The sequence below is a fragment of the Coffea arabica genome, chromosome 11c (genome assembly GCF_036785885.1).
Source record: "Coffea arabica cultivar ET-39 chromosome 11c, Coffea Arabica ET-39 HiFi, whole genome shotgun sequence".
Taxonomy (NCBI): Eukaryota; Viridiplantae; Streptophyta; class Magnoliopsida; order Gentianales; family Rubiaceae; genus Coffea; species Coffea arabica.
Genome location: NC_092330.1, coordinates 44265667 through 44285215, shown reverse-complemented (window position 1 = coordinate 44285215; position 19549 = coordinate 44265667). Strand labels below are relative to the sequence as shown.

The 19549-nt window shown below is 35.2% G+C and overlaps 2 protein-coding genes across 6 annotated transcripts; both read left to right on the top strand.

Moving 5' to 3' along the window:
* Positions 1 to 4613: 4613 nt before the first annotated feature.
* LOC113717315 (protein PECTIC ARABINOGALACTAN SYNTHESIS-RELATED-like) lies at positions 4614 to 12015 on the top strand. The gene is made up of 11 exons (XM_072070627.1): positions 4614 to 5094; positions 6569 to 6619; positions 6722 to 6812; positions 7929 to 8005; positions 8439 to 8527; positions 9084 to 9203; positions 9574 to 9690; positions 9792 to 9935; positions 10019 to 10142; positions 10225 to 10416; positions 11242 to 12015. Exons 1-11 carry the CDS (start codon positions 4765 to 4767, stop codon positions 11599 to 11601), a joined length of 1695 nt encoding a protein of 564 aa, XP_071926728.1. The 5' UTR covers positions 4614 to 4764; the 3' UTR covers positions 11602 to 12015.
* Positions 12016 to 13881: 1866 nt separating this feature from the next.
* Positions 13882 to 19549, top strand: LOC113716277 (alpha-galactosidase mel1-like). Of its 5 annotated transcripts, none has more exons than XM_072070760.1 (15): positions 13898 to 14264; positions 14480 to 14559; positions 14764 to 14926; positions 15056 to 15313; positions 15487 to 15661; positions 16030 to 16091; positions 16257 to 16420; positions 16564 to 16661; positions 17232 to 17290; positions 17375 to 17509; positions 17586 to 17839; positions 17947 to 18103; positions 18295 to 18370; positions 18452 to 18502; positions 18954 to 19549. In XM_072070760.1, exons 2-15 carry the CDS (start codon positions 14552 to 14554, stop codon positions 19172 to 19174), a joined length of 1881 nt encoding a protein of 626 aa, XP_071926861.1. In that variant the 5' UTR covers positions 13898 to 14264; positions 14480 to 14551; the 3' UTR covers positions 19175 to 19549. The 5 variants fall into 5 exon arrangements, 4 of the variants coding, with proteins under 4 accessions (XP_071926863.1, XP_071926861.1, XP_071926860.1 ...); XM_072070761.1 differs by lacking the exon at positions 13898 to 14264 and adding an exon at positions 14280 to 14385; XR_011823067.1 differs by lacking the exon at positions 14480 to 14559 and having other exon boundaries at positions 13882 to 14264; positions 18278 to 18370; positions 18954 to 19047.

Genomic DNA, 19549 nt, shown 5'->3' with positions numbered 1-19549 from the left:
TGCTAGAGACTGAAGAAGTGATTTTAGTAGAAACCCCTTCGACTCCTGCTTTAACCATGGTAAAACGCGCCAGTTAGTGAAGTACTTTAGTTTTTTTTTTTAAAAAAAAAAGAGTGAAGTACTATGGTTAAAAGACAAATTTTTCTTTTTCTTTTCCTTTTTAATAAAACATCCTCAGTTTATTAAAATCTCAACTGGGAAAATCGTTTAAAACATCTCTCACATTTTATAAAATGACTTTTTACGTCCCTCACTTTTAAAAGTGTACTTTTATATCCCTTATAAATTCACATTGATTAAATTTGATTCCTATCTAAATTTCTGACTAGTTTTTTATCGTAATCTACCATGTGCCTTGTTTGAAATCATTTTTTAAAGGCAAAATTATCAAATCAAAGTTTACGTAATCCGATCCATAGTTCCTCACATTTCACAAAATGAATTATTTCATCCCTCGCATTTCACAAAATAAATTTTTTCATCCCTCATATTTTATAAAATAAATTTTTTTATCCCTCATTGATCATGTGTACGCATAACTTTTTTTAAAAAATTAATATATATATATCTATTTGATTTCACCTGAATAATACGAATAACATGTAATATATCTCTATTTGATTTTACTTAAACGTACTGTTCAAGTGAAACTAAAATAGATATATACATGGTTTAAAAAATTTGTTAGTTTTTTACTGATGTTCATTCCTTTTACTCGAAAATTAAAAACAAATAAGATATTTAATTCTAAACATTATCAAGCATTTATATCGAATTAAATTTGGACATAAAAAATAATCAAAGGAAAGGTATGATTGAATAAAGTAAGTGATTGACACTTTTAAATTTTAAAATAATCAAAGATAAGAAATTCAACTATTGGTTTTAAAGGTAGCGAGTAAAAATTTTATATTTAAATTACAATTTATTAGCATGACTATAAAATTCGAATTAACATTGATTAATTAGATGGTCTTATCATACAACTTAATAAAATGACTCATTACCAAAATAGAAAATGTTACAAATATTAAATAAATTTACATGGTGAAATCAAATATATATATATGGTTTTAAAATAAAATTATTAGATTTAAACCCATGTATATATCTATTGAATAGCATGTGCACATCTATAATTAGTCTGTTTAAGTGAAATAAAATATAGATATATTACATCATTATATTATATAAGAATGAATTTAGGGCAAAAATTTCAACCGCGAGGGTGGGGTTATTTTGGGAATATGAGAGTATTTGAAATACAATTGAAGTATTGAATATAAATCATTATAGCTAATTTGATTTTTTTTTATAATTACTTAAATGTTCTGTCAGACATTTAAAGTTATGGGTAAGTTTAACATGTGGCAATATTCGATATCCGATTAAACATTGGGTACAATTGAATTCAACTTGTGTTTTAGTAAAATTACATAAAAATCATTTTAATCATTTAATTGGATTAACATTCAAATCTCTTAATTTCTTAAAGTCTTTCTCATCAGTTATTTGCAAACTTATGATATATAGATGTTAAGAAGATACAATTAATACTGATTAGTAGAGAAGTTTGGTTTCTTGGCCGTTACCACAGTAACCCCATCCATTCAAATTCATTTCATTTACTTATAACTTTGTTCCACTACAATCATATAGTCTATTGAATTCAGATATTGCTATATCAGTTACTGCTATTTTTCCATTTTGCAACATCTTTTTCAATAGGTATGTTTTCTTTAACTAATCTACTTTTTTTGTTGTAAAAAATCTATAATCTTGCAAGTTGTATGTGCAATACTTTTTTTAGTGTTTTAATTCAATTGTCCATGTTAGATGGGCTTGATAGGGAAGATATCACATTTGTTAATTGTTATTTTTTGTTTAGAATAAGTTTATCATCATAAAATTTTTCATTTATAGATTGCATCTATTTCTTTTGTTGTTTTAACTATTAGTTACGGTAATTTTCAAATTGTTTGTTACTTTATTGATGATTCCATTTAGGCAAATTTTGACTCCATTTGTTTTGTCAATATGTTTAATTATCTACTTAAAATTATTTGGCTGTAAATTCAAAGTATGTACTTCATTACTTTTAATTGTTTTCTTGAATTGAGTGGATTAAGATGTTTTAGTACTTTTTTAAGCTAATTATTCATCTAGATTAGCATGTTAGTTATTGTATATCTTTGCAACTAGATCAAAAACTGGTGTTTTGTGATTGTTACTTCTACTGAAAAGGAGATGCTTTGTTATATGTCTTAAATATCATACAATAAATCATAATTGATTGATTGGTCAATGTGAATGTTTCATGATGATATGCGCTTAGAATTAATATAAATCAAAGAATTTGGCTTGCAAGAACCGAAATTCCACTAGCAATGATTTCTTCAAGTATGCTAATTGTTCAAATCTCACTTTTATGACAAGATAATGAGATGGATTGCCCTCATATCAAAATCAAATTTAAACTAAATAACAAATTTTAATATCCCTAAAATGCATGAGCAGATATAAGTAGATATTTTATTCTATTAGATTAGACGCAAAGTGGTTAATTGTATTTTATAATTATATTTCAGTGCATGTTATATTTTTTACTCAATATGTAATTTATGATTTTTCTATTTAATATCACATAATAAAATTGTCATACTTCAATTATTATACTACAAAATATTAAATAATAATTATTAACTATCTTTAATTATAGGTACTAAACTCCCGCGTATGGCGCGGGCTTTTTCCCCTAGTACTATTCATATTATTCAGATGAAATTAAATAGATATATACATGAATTTTAAAAAAAATTATTTGTATATATGGTCAATGAGAGATGAAAAATTCATTTTGTAAAATGTGAGGGATGAAAAATTTATTTTATGAATATGAGGGACGAAACAATTCATTTATGAAATGTAAGGGATTATAGATGGATTATATAAATTTTGATTTGATAATTTTACCCCTAAAAAATAATCACATGTAAGGCACGTGATGAATTCTGATAAAAAATTAGTCAGAAATCTAGGTAGGGATCAAATTTGATCAATATGAATTTGTAAGAGATGTAAAATTACACTTTTAAAAATGAATGACGTAAAAAGTTATTTTACAAAATATGACGATCGTTTTGAACGATTTTTTCTTATATTAAACATTGATACAATTTTTCTTTTCTGATTTCTCTACTTCGGGCTTCGGCTTTTGCACTTCAAAAATGGGGCCTTGGGTAAAATTTGGCCTGTGGCCAAGTCTGCAGCATCACCATTTAATAGTTGTGCTTCCCTAGAAATTTTGATGGGCTTTGTACGATTTATTATATCTATGAATATAATAATGGGCTTTGATACGCACTGCACGAACAGTCTATAGTCTGTGCAGCATGAGATTTACCACAATTCAATCAAATGGGAGGATTGGCAAACACTACCGATGACATCTTTCTTTAACCATTGACATCAAATTTTGTTTTTACATGTTTTTCGTTTTTTCTAGTACAGTAGCTCAAAGAAGGAGACACTTTGCTAAATGGGGAAAAAAAAAAAGGAGAGAGAGAGGAGATGCTTAGCATTTTCGTGGCGTTTCTAGTGACATTTTTATGCCACTTCATATGAGATTTGAGAATTTGGGATTACTTAAAAAGTAGTAGCTACGGAGCATTTAGTAATCAATCAAACCAACTCCAATAATATCAATCCCACCAAACAATTTTGACATTTTCGGCTAAACCATCATATCACCAATAAAAAAGGTCATCCTTAAAAAGTTTCCATAAACTACACATACTTATTAGTATGTTGAATGCCATTTTTAGAAAGCAAAGGTCTCTCAAAGCATTTTGCCCATTTGGAAAGAAAAAAGAGTTAAACTAAAGCCCTATTTGATAATAACTCAATTTAGTACTTAAAATTTAATAAATTCAAATTCTAACATGTTTAGACGTGCTTGTAGTAAAACAAAATAGAGCATATTAACTGACTAAGTGAGTTCGAACTGTGTAAGTAAAACTTATTTCAAAAAATATGTACAAATTATTTTCACTTATCACTCAAATGAATGTTTGGATCTCGGTGTTTACTATTCAATAATTTAACGAATCAAAATTTCATATTTCAGTTTCATCAAACATACCCTAAATTAATTTTCGTTAATATTTGCTAAAATTCCCTTATGACGATGGTATCTCTCTCTCTCTCTCGGACTACAATTGCAAGCTTTTAAAGTTACAATGGCTTCCTTTCATCTTTCCTTCCCTAACATGTTAGTGTTATTACCAGTTAAATAATAATTAAAAAAAAAGAAGAAGAGAGGGAGCTGAAACTACTAAATAAGAAGTTGGTTAACAAAAAATGCGTGTAATTTTAAGAACTGTACAGCGGAAGCATTTACAAATATAACAAACTTAAAGGGCGATTAGTGCTATTAACCATTAATAAAGAGGATTATTAAAGAAAAAATGTAACAAAAGAAAAGAGAGGCTCAAATGCAGTGCGTTGTGTGTGGGCGATTAAACTTAAAAACCCGATCTGAAGTCACTTCCCCCAGTCTTCTGCACCAGACGTCTACAGTCAGCGCAGTCTAGTCACAGAAGATGATGCGTCAAAGAGGAAACCAGCGATTTTAGCTAATTTTATTTTTATTTTCAATAGACGCGAAGAAAGTTAAAAAGGGAAAATATATATATATATATATATAATAATAATAATAATAAAAGGGCGGCAGCGGCGAAGCTGGCTTACAGTCCGAAGCTAGTAATGGCGGAGCTCCGGCACTCAAGTTCGATGGGAAGCCGAGCGGCGTCAGCGTCACCAAGGAAACGGGACGATGTCGCTGTGGCTTCCTCCCCACTGTCTCCCGATAATATTCCCACCTCCTCTTCCTCCGACGACAATCGTAGTCGTCATACTCGAGATCGCGGCGGCCTCCGCTCTTTCTTCTCCGCCGGGCACTTGCACTCTCTCTTCCCCTTCTCCTTCACCGACGACGCTAGGCTCCATACTCACAATTCCAAGATCTCGGTTTTCGTGCTTTGTTTGATTTTCCTCGCCGCAATTATTTCAGTTTCTTCAATTGTCAATCGATTGGTGAGCACTTGCTGTTTAGCTAAACCTTTGGCAGAATTTCTGGCTTCTCTTTTGATTATACATAAAAGTGCTTAAGTTTCTGAGTTAGTTGTACGAAGTTTCGATTTTTAATGTTGTTTCTGTTGGAAATTTTGAGACTTCTGATAAGTAAAATAGTTACATTGGTGATTTTTTGTTATGGATTAGCTGGGGGTGGTTTTTTTCTCGGGCCTTTATTGTTTGAGGAGTCGTTTATGTTTATTGATCATCATGTTATCCGGGGTAGAGTGGAGTGAGAAGGGGGGGGGGGGTGGAGGGGATGGAGTATTATTGGAGCTCAATACCTAGAGTCTTATAGGCTTAACTTTTGATGCTCATATTGTTCTCTTGGGTGTGGAGGTACTTACATGAAAAAGACACCTTATGGGTTGCAGTGATAACTTGGAAATTCCCTTCCTTGCGTAGAAACTGGCTAGGAAAATGAATTATCTATTTTAGAATATTTTGTGATTGTATCGTTTCTGTCCATTATACAATGAACCCTAATCTTGTCAATCTACATCGAAGATCATGGAGAAGAATTACATCAGAGCTGTCTGTGCTTATTCTTGTATAGAGGAGATCCTATTATGGTAGTTTGTTTGGTGAATTTAGCCTCAGAAATTAGGCTTTGAGTTTGACTATAAGGGTATATGACAATTGCTGCGGCTTTTGTTGAGAATGCTAATAGAAAAGTGCAGTTATATTTGGGCTGTGCAAAAATAATAGCTTAATTAGGTCACATGCCTATCATATACAATCTCTGATAAAAAAAAAGGGCTGTCTTGATATCCGATGCTTGACATTTGGGTTAAAGTGGTGTGAAGCCTCACAGAAGATGCCAGTTTGGCTAGTATAATCTTATTTAACAAGTAGAATATACTATGTATAAAGTGTGTTTGTTGCATTTCTTGTGCCTGCCTTTTTACTCAAATGGTAGAGTTTGAATAATCTACAGTAGGTAAAATGTTATTAACTAAATAAAGGTAAAAATATTATGACAACAAGGTTTCGTGCCCTATGGGATGTTTTCTTGTGCTTATTGGACAAACATGATGATATGCATCTGTTTGTCACGGTTTATCCTAAATTGTGCATTCTTTCTTTGACTTTAATGAACTCTTATATTCTCCTTTATTTTAAGTAAAGCATTGCTTTGACTTAATTTCTCACTCTAAAACTCTTTACTATTTTTTTTTTCTGCTTCAATGCATGCATAGTATACAGCACTTCTTGACGAGTAGGAAGTTGTTTCTTCTTCTTTTTTCCTTTTCTTTTTGCTTTTTACAAAATTTAGTTTCTTTTTCTGCGGCACTTTTGGCATTCTATGTGAGACCCTGTAATAGAGGACTATTGATGAGTTGCTCATAAAATTTATTTAACATTCTTCTCTTTGAAGAAAATTCTTAAGCTTATTTGGGATTCCCCTCTTTAATATTGTTTTCATGAATTGTAGAATGCTCCATATCTGTGCAAGAAAGATGGCATAGTACTCCACTGTCCACGGGTAAGTGCTTAAAGAAATGCTTCTGTACTTTTTCATGTTTCATTTTTTCTTAAATGGCCAATATAATGATATTGGTTGTATGATTCATCTCATTTCAATTAGGTAAAGGAGCATCCTTCACTATGGGAGAATCCATATTCAGCTACCACTTCATGGAAGCCATGTGCTGAGCGACGTGTGGGCATAATTTCTGGTACTCCAAAACTGTCACTGATTTGCATTATATTGCCCATTTATGTGATGCTGAGCGTGAATGCTTACTTTTTTATAATTTGGCTGCTGTGATCTTTTTTATTTTGAAGTTTATTAAGCTATAAACTGTATGAAGCAAAATTAAAATCCTATCTTGAAGCCACTCATATATGAACCAATTACCTCACATAAAGTTTACAGTACTCAAAAAACTACTAATTTCATTCTGTTATGTAAACTACGTGGTGGTGAACACCAATAATGATAATATGCAGTAAGTGTCATACAAAAGATATTGGAATGTATATTGTCAAAAGGCTAAATTCTATACTTGACATTTGCTGTTAATTGTTATCTGAACTCTGGTATGCCCAAATATTTGTGGCCTGTCAACTAATAAGAAATGATTTTATACTAGACTGAAGTTGGTAACAAGACTAATGATGTAATAATGTTGTGTTTAAATTAGTTAAGACGATTGGTACAATAACTTTTCCATATGGTTAGGACCAGCACTATACATGAAACAGAAGTGTAAAATTCCTTTTTTTTTACTTTAAAAATTTTTCTGGAATGGGCAAATTTTCATTTACCGATGAAGTTGTTCCATAAACTTATATGGTATTATTTTTTATAGATAGAGCCAAAAATTTTGATTTCTGCAACTTGGCTTCTATTTCCTACTAATTTCCATGTGCTTTGGGCCTTTGGCCTTCTCTTCATAGTGCATGGTTCCATCAACTATCGAATAATTGGAAACAGGAAAGTGTTTGCTTCATGTAGTCTGCATATGAAGAAATGAAACTATTAACTTGTATAGTGAAGTTTTTGGGGAGAAATTTCGAAAGAAAATAATTTGAGTAGAAAAGACAATGTCATCACTTCTTTTCTCTGAAATTCTGTAATCTCTTGCTTGCTTCTTTTTTTTTTTTTTTTTTTTTTTTTCAATTCTTCCTATTTTTAATTTTTTTTTAAAAAATTTGCAACATAACTCGGATGAATGAGAAAGGGATTTTGTGTTCACTAATTTTACTAGTCTTATCTTCTTCATTTTTAACTTGATGGCGAAGTTTTTCTTCCATTGTATCTGACTACCAATACTTTTGACTCTTTGTAGATCTTCCCGCTGAGAATGAAACAACTGGATATATATTTATACATGCTGAGGGTGGTTTGAACCAGCAAAGAATTGCTGTAAGATTCTCTTTGTGCTATCAAATAATATATATGATTTATGAATTGTTTCTTTCTTACTTTTCTAATTGGTCAACGAGGATGGTCATGTCTGATTTCATCTTTCTTGTATCCAGTCATGCACATTTTATCCAAGCGTTTTCATAAACTTCTTTCCAGTTCTACTTGACCGTGTGGCAGGACAATTGTTAGCATTTGCGTGTCTGATCCATTACCTGTTTCCTAACTTACACTTCTCAATTTCTCCCCTTGCTTTTCATCCTCTTTTTGTCGGTGAAGTTCCATTCAAAGTATTGAACCTTCTTTGAAGCTGCTATTTTCCAGGTTCCCCCCCAAAGGATACACATTGTTTATAGGCTCCTATCTATAAGTGCCACTGCTCAGGCATTCACTCAATACATAAACTCAATCTTACTTTTTTTTTTGGGGTCAGATTTGCAATGCTGTGGCTGTTGCGAAGATAATGAACGCCACTCTTATTTTGCCAGTGTTGAAACAAGATCAGATATGGAAGGACCAGACGTGAGTGAAGCTTTCATGAAAATGCTATACACTGTGTACTGTATGTTACAGAAAATGAGGCTGCTATTCAGCCAAGGGAATGGTGACATGCACTGCTTCCACATCTTCTGTATCACCTATTTTGCTGTTATCGTTAACATTCAAGTTCTCTGCTTCACCACCTTGAGCGGGACCTGAGCTTATTTCAGTTACCCAGTAAAGCATGCTTCATTGTTAAACATTTTAACTGTTGTTGGTTCTGCAAATTTTAGACCTAATTTTGTGCTAAAAACTTGAACTCTGAATTACATGGAGTATACACCATCTGATATGTGCAAGGGTTTTGTTTGTTTCATTGATATGCACGCATGCAACTCGAAAGTACATGCTTTTTTATACAACACATCCTTGTCGTCTTTGTATCAGTTGGCAGATCTCTCTCTTTCTCTCTCTCTCTCTCTGTAGTACCTTCTCACTGCAATAGCTAATTTATTTCTTAATGTCAGTTGAGCTTGATCATTTCTATTAAAAGTACTGAAAACCTCTAGGTACTTATTCAGTCATTTATCCTCTGCAGAAAATTTGAAGACATATTTGATGTCGACCATTTTATTGACTACTTAAGGGATGACGTACGAATTGTTCGTGACATTCCTGGATGGTTTACTGACAAATCAGAGCTGTTCACCAGCATAAGGTCTACTATTCTATGTTTTCTCTTTTTTAGTACTCTTATTACAAACCACAGTTTTGACTTGTGAATCTCTGGTTAAAGGTTTTAGCAACTCATCATGACCTTCTTTTCAACATATAGACATGCTAATTTTTTACCAATTTGGTGAAACTGTCATTAGTCACTAAAAATTAAATGTACTCCTTTTCCCCAGTGTTCATAAGATTGTGCAAACTTTTTTGGGTCAGAACTCAGACATGGGAAGGTCTCTCCTACTTATAGCCATCTTAAAATTTTAAAATACCTGCTTAGTTTGGTCTATGGTGGAAATTTTAATTGGATTGATGTGTACTACATGGTTTATTTGTTTCTGCTCATGTACTATAATTGATAGACGGACAGTGAAGAACATCCCCAAGTATGCTCCAGCGCAATTCTATATTGACAATGTTCTACCCCGGATTAAGGAGAAGAAGATAATGTCCTTAAAGCCTTTCGTTGATCGACTTGGGTGAGGAATGAATGTCAATTATTGGTATTTCTTTAATCGGTTTGATTAAATTGGCAGGTTTAAATATATCATAAATACTAACTATTTAGTTTTCCATTCAGATATGATAATGTTCCCCCAGAAATAAACAGACTAAGGTGCAGGGTAAATTATCATGCGCTCAAATTTCTGCCTAAGATTGAGCAAATGGCTGATCAACTTGTATCAAGGATGAAAAATCGCACCGCCAGTTCAAATCCTTTCATGTACATAATTTGGACGATGTAGTTTTATCTCCTCTTTTTTCCTTTCCATTGTGAGGCTTGAATTTTTTTTTTTTCCCAAACAGGGCTCTTCATCTGAGGTTTGAGAAAGGGATGGTAGGCCTTTCATTCTGTGATTTTGTGGGAACAAGGGCAGAGAAAGCTCTCATGGCTTTGTACAGACTGAAAGAATGGCCTCGACGTTTTAAGGTTCAGTTCATCATAATTGCCATACAACAAAGAGACAAAATTTAACAACATAAATTTGATAAATCTGTTTGTTTTCTGGCAGGACGGCTCTCATCTATGGGCTCTAGCTCTTCAGAAGCGGAAGGAAGGTCGGTGCCCCCTTGAGCCTGGTGAAGTGGCAGTCATGCTTCGAGCAATGGGTTATCCGAAAGAAACCCAGATATATGTTGCTTCAGGGCAGGTTTATGGTGGACAAAACCGCATGGCTCCCCTTAGGAATATGTTCCCAAATCTCGTAAGGCCACTTGCTCAGTTTTGATTCACTTATTGTTCCTGGGAACGTTGTTTTTGTTGTTGTTCTTTTCTTGTGTCATGTCTCTAACTTAAGCATTCTATCCACAAATGAATGATGAAACAAGATATGTTTTAACCTTTTGATAAAAAAAAAGAAGAAGAAGGAAATCATTTGACCTCATGTGTGTATGCTGAATACATGAATTCAGTATGATTGTTCTTCTGCATACAACAAAAAATTCGTATGCTTTGACTTGTGTTTGGTGCTAATAGGTTTAACACTCGTAGTAATAGATTTTGACACTTGTTTTGGTCTAATGACCAAAATCAACTTTTTCGGTACTCGGTGATATATTGTCCTTGAGAACCCTTTCAGGTGATTGTTGTTGAATTAGTCTTTTGATGCATGGTGTTTCATGATTTTGGTAATTATGGGCAGGAAGATAATTTAGTCTGAGTAGCCAGAAGGGAACTTTCTAGTAATTTAAGATCCTATATTCAAATATCTATATGAAGGTCAACCTTTTGGAAGGGCTTTTAGTGAGAAGTACTTAGTAGCTTTTTCCGCTGTATTATGTTTATAGAAGATAAGAGAGTTGAAAGAAAGAGTAAATAGAAATATTGGATGTTAATTGAGTAGGGCTTAGCTAATTTTATGGGCTTTGCTGTCATCTGAAGTCTTGAGCGTGGTTTTTCTATTACCTTCGATTGGCACAAGACGAGCAGTGTTCTTTGTGGGGTTGTGAATTATGTTTACTCACCCACGTATCCTAGTTCACTTGTCATTTTTGTTTTCTTATAGTAATTGTTAAAGGATCTATAACAGGTAACAAAGGAGGAATTGGCAACCAAAGCGGAGTTGGATGGCTTCAGGAAGCATGTCACTAGTCTGGCCGCCCTTGATTTCTTGGTCTGCTTGAAGTCTGATGTGTTTGTCATGACCCATGGAGGAAACTTTGCTAAATTGATAATTGGATATCGTCGTTACATGGGTCACCGTCTGAAATCCATTAAACCAGACAAGGGACTGATGTCCAAATCATTAGGCGACCCATACATGGGCTGGGCGACCTTTGTGGAAGACGTGGTGGTTACCCATCAGACTCGGACAGGATTACCTGAACAAACCTTTCCTAATTATGACATCTGGGAGAACCCTCTAACACCTTGTATGTGTAAAGCCTGATTGTGATAACTTGTATAGTGAAGGTAAACACTAGGAATTTCATTGGAAGAGTCTCTTTGGTAAAGTTGCAGTCATGCCCTTGGAAAGTTGTCCAAGCCGTTCTGCACTCAAGAGACCTGGAGAATCTGAACTTGCATGGTGGGAACAATCTTGGGGATTCTGAGGTCTGCTTGGAGATGGAGATGGAAAGTTTGTGAAGTGCAGGCTCGCAAGTGGCTGGCATGGAGCAGGCTCGCAACTATTTGCATGGCCTGGTGCTCTTCCTTGAGGAGAATACAACAGTTTTGCATCTTAATATTGGACCTCTTCATTGAATTGAGCAACGATGTGATGTATATTAGTTTTTTAATTATTCTGGTACATGAAATCTCATATTTCAAAAATAAATAAATAAATAAATAAATAGAGAAGGTATACTTGGCATCATAGTTATTAAACTCGGCTCGGAGAGGAGACCGGCGAAGGAGGTGGGTCAACGGGTCACTGGTTCAACCGGTGGGTGAATGGTTGAACCAGTGGGTCACTACATATATTTAAATATTATATTTTATAAATTTGATATAGGATATATGAGATAAATTGTAATAAATAATGTCATAACAAATATTCATTTAATTTAATTTGCTATAGAATATTTAATTCATATAAGAATCAGCAAAACATAAATTTAATTAGTAATCCACCAAACTTCAAGTGTAGATGTTTACTGTAATTATCTAGATTATTTACAAATTTTAAATACAAAAAAATATTTTAAAAATAATATTTGTCTTTAAAATAAATTATGTAATATGTTATTTTTGAAATCTATTTTATAATTTATAGAATATAAGGGTCATAAGTTTTATTAAAAGATTCCAAATACATTTGTTTTGGAGAGAGTTTAAAAAAAAATAAAGATGAAATTAACAAAACATTCATATAGCATAAGAATGGTCATTAATGAACAAATGACAAAGTGGTCTGGTGGTGAGCTACGCACAAACAAAGTTGAAGGTCGGAAGTTCGAATCCAAGCAAAGGCTTGGACAAACATTTTTTCCCTCAAACTCGGTCTGCCCACAAAACTGGCCGGGTTTTCGGTTTAATCCGGTTGAACCGCCGGTCCGTTGAAAAGTCAACGGTTTCTATGGCCGGTTCGTCGGATTGACCGATCGAACCGCTGGACCGGACCGGGTTTAATAACTATGCTTGGCATTCAATAACTCGAAAGCACCTGCTCTCAATAACTCGAAAGCACCTGCTCTATTTCTATTCTATTTTTTTTTTTTTTTGAAAGTCGATAATAATCTGCCCCATTTCTATTCAACACTACTGTTTTTAAGTGACTTTTGCTGGTTTTCAGTCGGGTCAAAGTTCCACCATGCAAACTTTTGTAGATCTTCTAATCTATTTTTACGATGCCGATCCGAGTCTAGATCGTCACTACCCGCAAGTCCACTGTACGCGATTGATTTCTGTATGGACAACGAGAAACTTATGCAAAGTCCGACGCGGGTAAGTTTCTACATCCGATATTTCTACAAGCAAAAAAACCCCACCAGACGCCTAAATTTGCAAGCAACTCGACGGGTCCAGTGTCATTATTCTCTGTCGTTATTTATTTGTCCTTGCTGACCAATGTTCATTCTAAAGAGATGTTCTAACTCCTGCTTTGCTTATTAACGAGACAAGTGGAACTGAAACACACCAAAACTATGCCCTCTGTGTGTGTGTGTGTGTGTGTGTGTGTTTTTTTTTTTATATAAAAAAGAAAGAAAAAAAAAACTGTAGCGAGTGAAATGGTAGATGGAGTTAATTACGATAAATCTCATGATTCCTAGAGTAAAAAAGCTATCAATATGTGATTCCTCTCATCATATTGACTCCTCTCAACGCTGTCAATATGGCCAAGCGGATGGAAATCAGCATATGTATATGTAATTTCTGGACTTGTATCCTCTGTGTGGAGTAAACGATAGCCAAAGAATCCGTCTTTGAGAAAGATAAGAGAGTTGTGTGTGTCATTGAGATTATATATTACAAGGCTGAAGATTAAGCATTAAACAGAAGAAGGCTTCTAGTTCTATCAAAACCAATAATACGTGGCTGCGGATTATTATTAATAGGTCATATCCTTAATAGTAGTAGTGGTATAGCTTGAAACCAAACATCCCTAATAGTAGTAGTGGTATAGTATAGCTTGAAACTAAAAAAATGTTTTGCAAGGTATAGGCTATAGGGGTACAATACAACAAGAAGGTTGTACACTCCCGAACAGCTGGTGACTCAGTAGCTATAAATTTCCGGGACCAAAGCCTAAGTGGACGACAGTGATTCACGGGATATCTCAATTTCAAGACCCTGTGACGCACACGTGTCACTATCCAGCTACAAATTACGTGTCATTAAGCCGTTAATCCGTCTCATATATCAGCATGATGATCGATTCATCATAATCCATCACTGCTGAAGCAGAGTTGGTGGAACTAACTTGTTATCTGACTGCGAGTTTTACTAACAGTAAAAGCTTTGCATCCTATCAAGTTCCATTCATCTTTACACACATATATAGATAAGATATAAGAAAACACTACTGAATTCACATTTATTCACCAGAGGAGTCAAGATGCAGATTTTAGCTCTGATTGTTGTGCTTTTCGCCTTCTGTGATTCCCTTCAAAGGTACTTCTGATCCTCCTTCAAATCAGCTGCAGCTCGTCTAATCTCATCTCGTGGGAGTAGAAAATTTTCTTCAAGCAATTACATTCCCCAAGGCCGGCCTTTTTCTGTTCCTTCTTCTGTGGTGAATTCTTGCATTGAAATACTGACACTAAACTCCACAATTCTCCTACTTGTTTGTATGGTGTGTCATTCATGTTAACTTGTCTTGTGCGTAGGGGTTAGGACTTAGGGTGCGGTGCGTGGTTTTGAGCTAAACTAATGACTTTTGTCAGAGACTGGATGTATTTATGCATAAGTAAGCGAAACAACCCACGGATACTCAAGAATTCAGATACTCTTAGTAACTGGTTGATTTTCCTCTACAGTAGCCGCATATATGTGATCAATAGGTCGTTCTAGAACGATGATGACCAACACATGCTCGATGCTCATTCGTATATGTGACTTGGTTCTTTGCAAACAGTGGTTACTAGCTCATACTATTAATGATCATGGTCAGGGGAATGTCGAAGAGACCATCTCTGAGTGAATCGGAAGTGCGAGCTGGCTGCCCCCCGAGAGGCTGGAATTCCTACGACTCCTTTTGTTGGACCATCTCCGAGGAAGAATTTCTGCAAAATGCGGAGCTTGTTGCTCAGCGATTGCATTCTCATGGATATGAGGTCCCAAGAACATAGTTTACTGACAATTTTACGTAGTATATGATGAATTGCTTGAAGATATCGGAGCTAATCGGTTTCTCTTTCTGTGATGAGCTAATCTCATCTTTTGGATTTTGTTTCTCTTTGCAGTATGTTGTGGTGGATTATCTTTGGTATAGAAGGAAAGTGAAAGGTGCTTCTGTTGATTCTCTTGGATTTGATGTAATTGATGAGTGGGGAAGGATGATTCCTGACCCAGAAAGATGGCCTTCCTCCAAAGAAGGGAAAGGGTTCACACAGATAGCCAACAGAGTTCATGACCTGGGATTGAAGGTCGGGATCCATGTCATGAGAGGCATAAGTACACAGGCATTCAACGCCAACACCCCTATTTTGGATATTAATACGGTAGCCTCCTTACTCTTTAGCCATAAGGTTATCCTTTTGTTATGCTACTACATTTGGAATGTGCTGCATTTATAAAACTCGTAATAAAATACTTTCCTTTAATGTGGGGGGAATATAAATGCCAAGATTAGTTTGCAGACAACTGATTATATTCTCCTTATCCTGTATTTTAGGGCAAGGCTTACGAAGAGTCAGGCCGAAAGTGGTATGCAAAAGATATAGGTATTAAAGCGTTGAGTTGTCAATGGATGCGCAATGGTTTCATGAGCGTAGATACAAAGTTGGGAGCTGGAAGAGCATTTCTCAGGTCACTGTACCATCAGTATGCAGCATGGGGTGTTGATTTTGGTAATCTGAATATGTCAAGGCTAATAGCATCACTTTCTCTAGCACAAAGTTTTGATGAATATCAACACTGACGTCTTTAGAATAGCAAAAAAGAATTTATTTTAACTTCTGAGCTTTTTCTAGTAAATGCTTCATAAGATCTTGACATTTTGAAGATAGTAAGCTGACTAACTTTTGAGGTTTTTATGTATGATGAGGTTTTTTGATTAATTTTGAGTTGTTGAAAGCAAAAACTTGAAGTCTGTATAGAAAAATCCACAACTCTTGTTACATTTAGGAAGGAATTGCGGAAGTCTCGCAGATTTTTATTAAAAATTCCATATAATATTTGCTGTTACTAAATGTGATTTTCTCCTCTTTACTTGCAGTGAAACATGATTGTGTGTTTGGTGATGATTTAAGCATCGATGAGATAAGTTTTGTTTCAAAGGTACAAAATGCTGCATCATTCTTTCTCCTCCTCCTCCTCTCTCATGCTTGAGCTTGGTGTTATATCACCTTTCCCCTGAATACAGCATTTAACTTCTACTGATAATCACATGCAATTGAAAGCATTCCTTGTAACGTCCTTACAAAAATGAGTCAATGCGTACAGGTTTTGAGTGAAATTAATCGCCCCATCCTATATTCGTTATCTCCCGGAACTAGTGTAACACCAAGCATGGCAAGGGATGTCAGCAGCCTAGTCAACATGTATAGGATAACTGGGGATGACTGGGATACATGGGGAGATGTTGCATCCCATTTTGATGTTTCACGGTAGAATATTTACTTTCTGTTGTCATGGTCATTTCTTTTTTAACATCTGTAACGTTTCAAATTATTGAGTTAAATTCTCCATTTGCTGCTTCTTTCTCTAATCTGGCTTGTACATGTTTGTTCTTTCCTTGTGTTTGTAACAGGGATTTTGCAGCTGCTAATATGATAGGAGCCAATGGTCTGAAGGGAAAGTCATGGCTGGATTTGGACATGCTACCTTTGGGTTGGCTAACTGTTGCAGGTAAAGCATCTAAGAAATTTTCTGAGGACTGATTGAAAGAACTCTTGCTGTTATAAAGATGCAATTTTATTTTAAATATATGCTTGTCCTGTCACTATGATTGAATTTAAGACAATTTTGCCAAGCTCATGGATAGCAGACAGGCTGTCCAGAAACTTATCACCACAGTCATTTAGTTCACTTGACTATACATTCTAATAGTGCCATCTCTTCCCCCATGACCATAGTAGTGAGATGAATTAGAATAATCTAGTCTTGCTGTAACAGAACCATGAAACGAATCATTGCACTGGATGATCTCCTGAATCCATCACATTGGCCAGTTATGTTGTGCAAGCTTCAAGATCCATGTTTAGCTTCTTGGTGATAGAGGAGTCACCTAATAATTTTTGCAAGGCTTTCAAGCCAAGGATGTTGCATTGGTCATGCATCTCATGTTTTGATACAGAAAATGCTGATGTCATATAATTTCCTTTTCAGGACTAAATATTATGGAAATTGTTCAATTACTTGTGTAAAGGATCTAGAAAGAAAGAAATTCACAGTAATTTCGTATGCCCTTCTTAATAGGTACAAATGATGGTCCACACAGGAAATGCAATCTAAATCTTGATGAGCAAAGAACTCAGGTATGTCTGCTCCTGAAGAGGTTGAAGTGTATATAATACTAAAGCTTCAGTGGGAACTTTATCATCATTGCTTTATTCTGGCAGATGACACTATGGTCCATGGTGAAATCTCCTCTCATGTTTGGAGGAGACATGAGAAATCTAGATGAAACCACATTCAGCCTCATCACAAACCCTACTTTAATGGAGATTAACTCTTTTAGCTCAAATAATATGGAGGCAAGTTTATAAAGCCATCTTTTTAAGGGAATCGTAGGTAGAAGTACTGGGTAGTATACTAATGTTTTGAGTGCAGTTTCCACATATAACAGGTGCAAAATACTTTAAATTAGGACGATATAATCTCACCAGCCAGCCAGAAAATTATGGAGTTAGGCATGCCTCAGAGGACCTCTTTATGGGCCTAAGTAGCTGCAAGGACAATCATGCTAAAGGTTGGTCGGTTAAAGCAAATGGTGATGATCTTGAGAAAGTTTGCTGGAAAGAGAACTCAAAAAGCGAACATCAGGCATCTTTCTGCCTATACAAGGAAAAATTGCTTTTGGAATTGTAATGATGTTCTCCCTTATCTTATTCTCTTGGCTGTGACTGACAAACTTTTACTCAGTATCGTTTTTGACATAATGATGTTTGACTCTACAAAGATGGTAATGCAGAGATGAAGAAACAGAAGACAAAAGAAGTCATGGTAAATTCCGTTTATTAGCAATAGAAGGAACAGATTTCTGCCTTGGTGCATCTGCAAGTCGAAAACTTAGCTCAAAGGAGTTCAGCAGAGGCTCATTTTCGTCTTGCCGGTTGGATGCCAATCAGGTGTGTTTAGTTTCAAAACTTGAAGTCCTGGGATTATGAAATCATCATAAACATAATATGTTATGAATTTGTGGTCTACTGAAAACATAGTTAATTTGGAGATCAAAATTAAACTTAATTTTGTGTTTTCCTTTTGAACTTTTCTGTTTTTGGGGGTTCAAAATGATATTCAAGGCCGTTGTTCTTACTAGATGTGGGAATTGAAGCACAACGGAACCCTGGCAAATGGTTACTCGGGTCTCTGTGCGTCAATGAAAAGAAACCAAGGTGATAGAAAATATCTGAATATTTTTCTCCCTGTTGAGATAGTATTGGTGGTCATAACTAACTAATTGATTTTTCATGCAGCTAATGCAGGAACAGGGGGGACTCGTTCTTGGCTTGCAACTGGAAGGAGAGGTTTGATATCCCAAACTAGAAACCAATTTGACCACGGATGAGCTTAAATTTCTCAAAAATTCTAAAAGTAATCTAAATGGCCACTTCTTTATGATCGACTTAAGTGCTCTCTTATGCATTCTTGCTGACCATGTCTTAACTTTTCTTTTTATTTTGGGGGTTTTGGTTTTTTTTTGGCCCTTTGTTTTTGTTGGGGGGGGGGGGTTGTTGGACAAGGGGTTGGCCCAAAAACAGCAGGAAAATACCATCTTAATCTGTAAGACTAATGCCATGAAGTCAGATTACTGATGCATTGTTAGGTATCGGCAGTATAAAAAACTAGGCTTAGCTGCTCTGCAACTTTCATCCACATGATTAGCATTTGTGTCAATCGCCCTTGCAACAGTCACTCAAGCGAGTTACTCTGAGTATTTGATTTCCGAACTAATTATCTGTCTCTCTTGTCATGCAGGAGAAATATATCTTGCGTTTTTTAATTTAAATTCAGATAAGACAGTAATCTCGACAACGATATCTGACATAGCCAAGGCACTTCCTGGTGGAAATCTTATTCATACTTCATGCACTTGCACGGAGCTGTGGACAGGGAGAAATTTTGGAGTTGTGACAAGCTCAATATCTATGGTTGTACAGCCGCATGGCAGTTCACTTTTTACCTTGAACTGCACCTAATGCTGAACACCTACTTCACTTACTGCTGTGCTGTCAGGGAAGCCCTTGATCTGACGGCGTATCATTGAACCTTTCTTCAATCTGGTCATGTCCTTTCTCACCTTCATATCTTGCTTCGCCCGCGGACCGTATACTGCAGTCTCTTTGCACTTTGAGATTCCCGATTAATATGACGGAAATCGGCTAACTTTTATCTGAGATGAGATTTCAGTTATCTCCGCTAATTACCTCATGTTACCAAGGAATTGGTGGATGTCTTTCTTTGCCTAGGACAAGTAATATGCTTTGGATCATGTCAATGAAGCCGTGTATTTCTGGTCTCCGAACCGATTCCATTTGTCATTAATGTGGACCCAAAGAAGTGAATCATTCTCA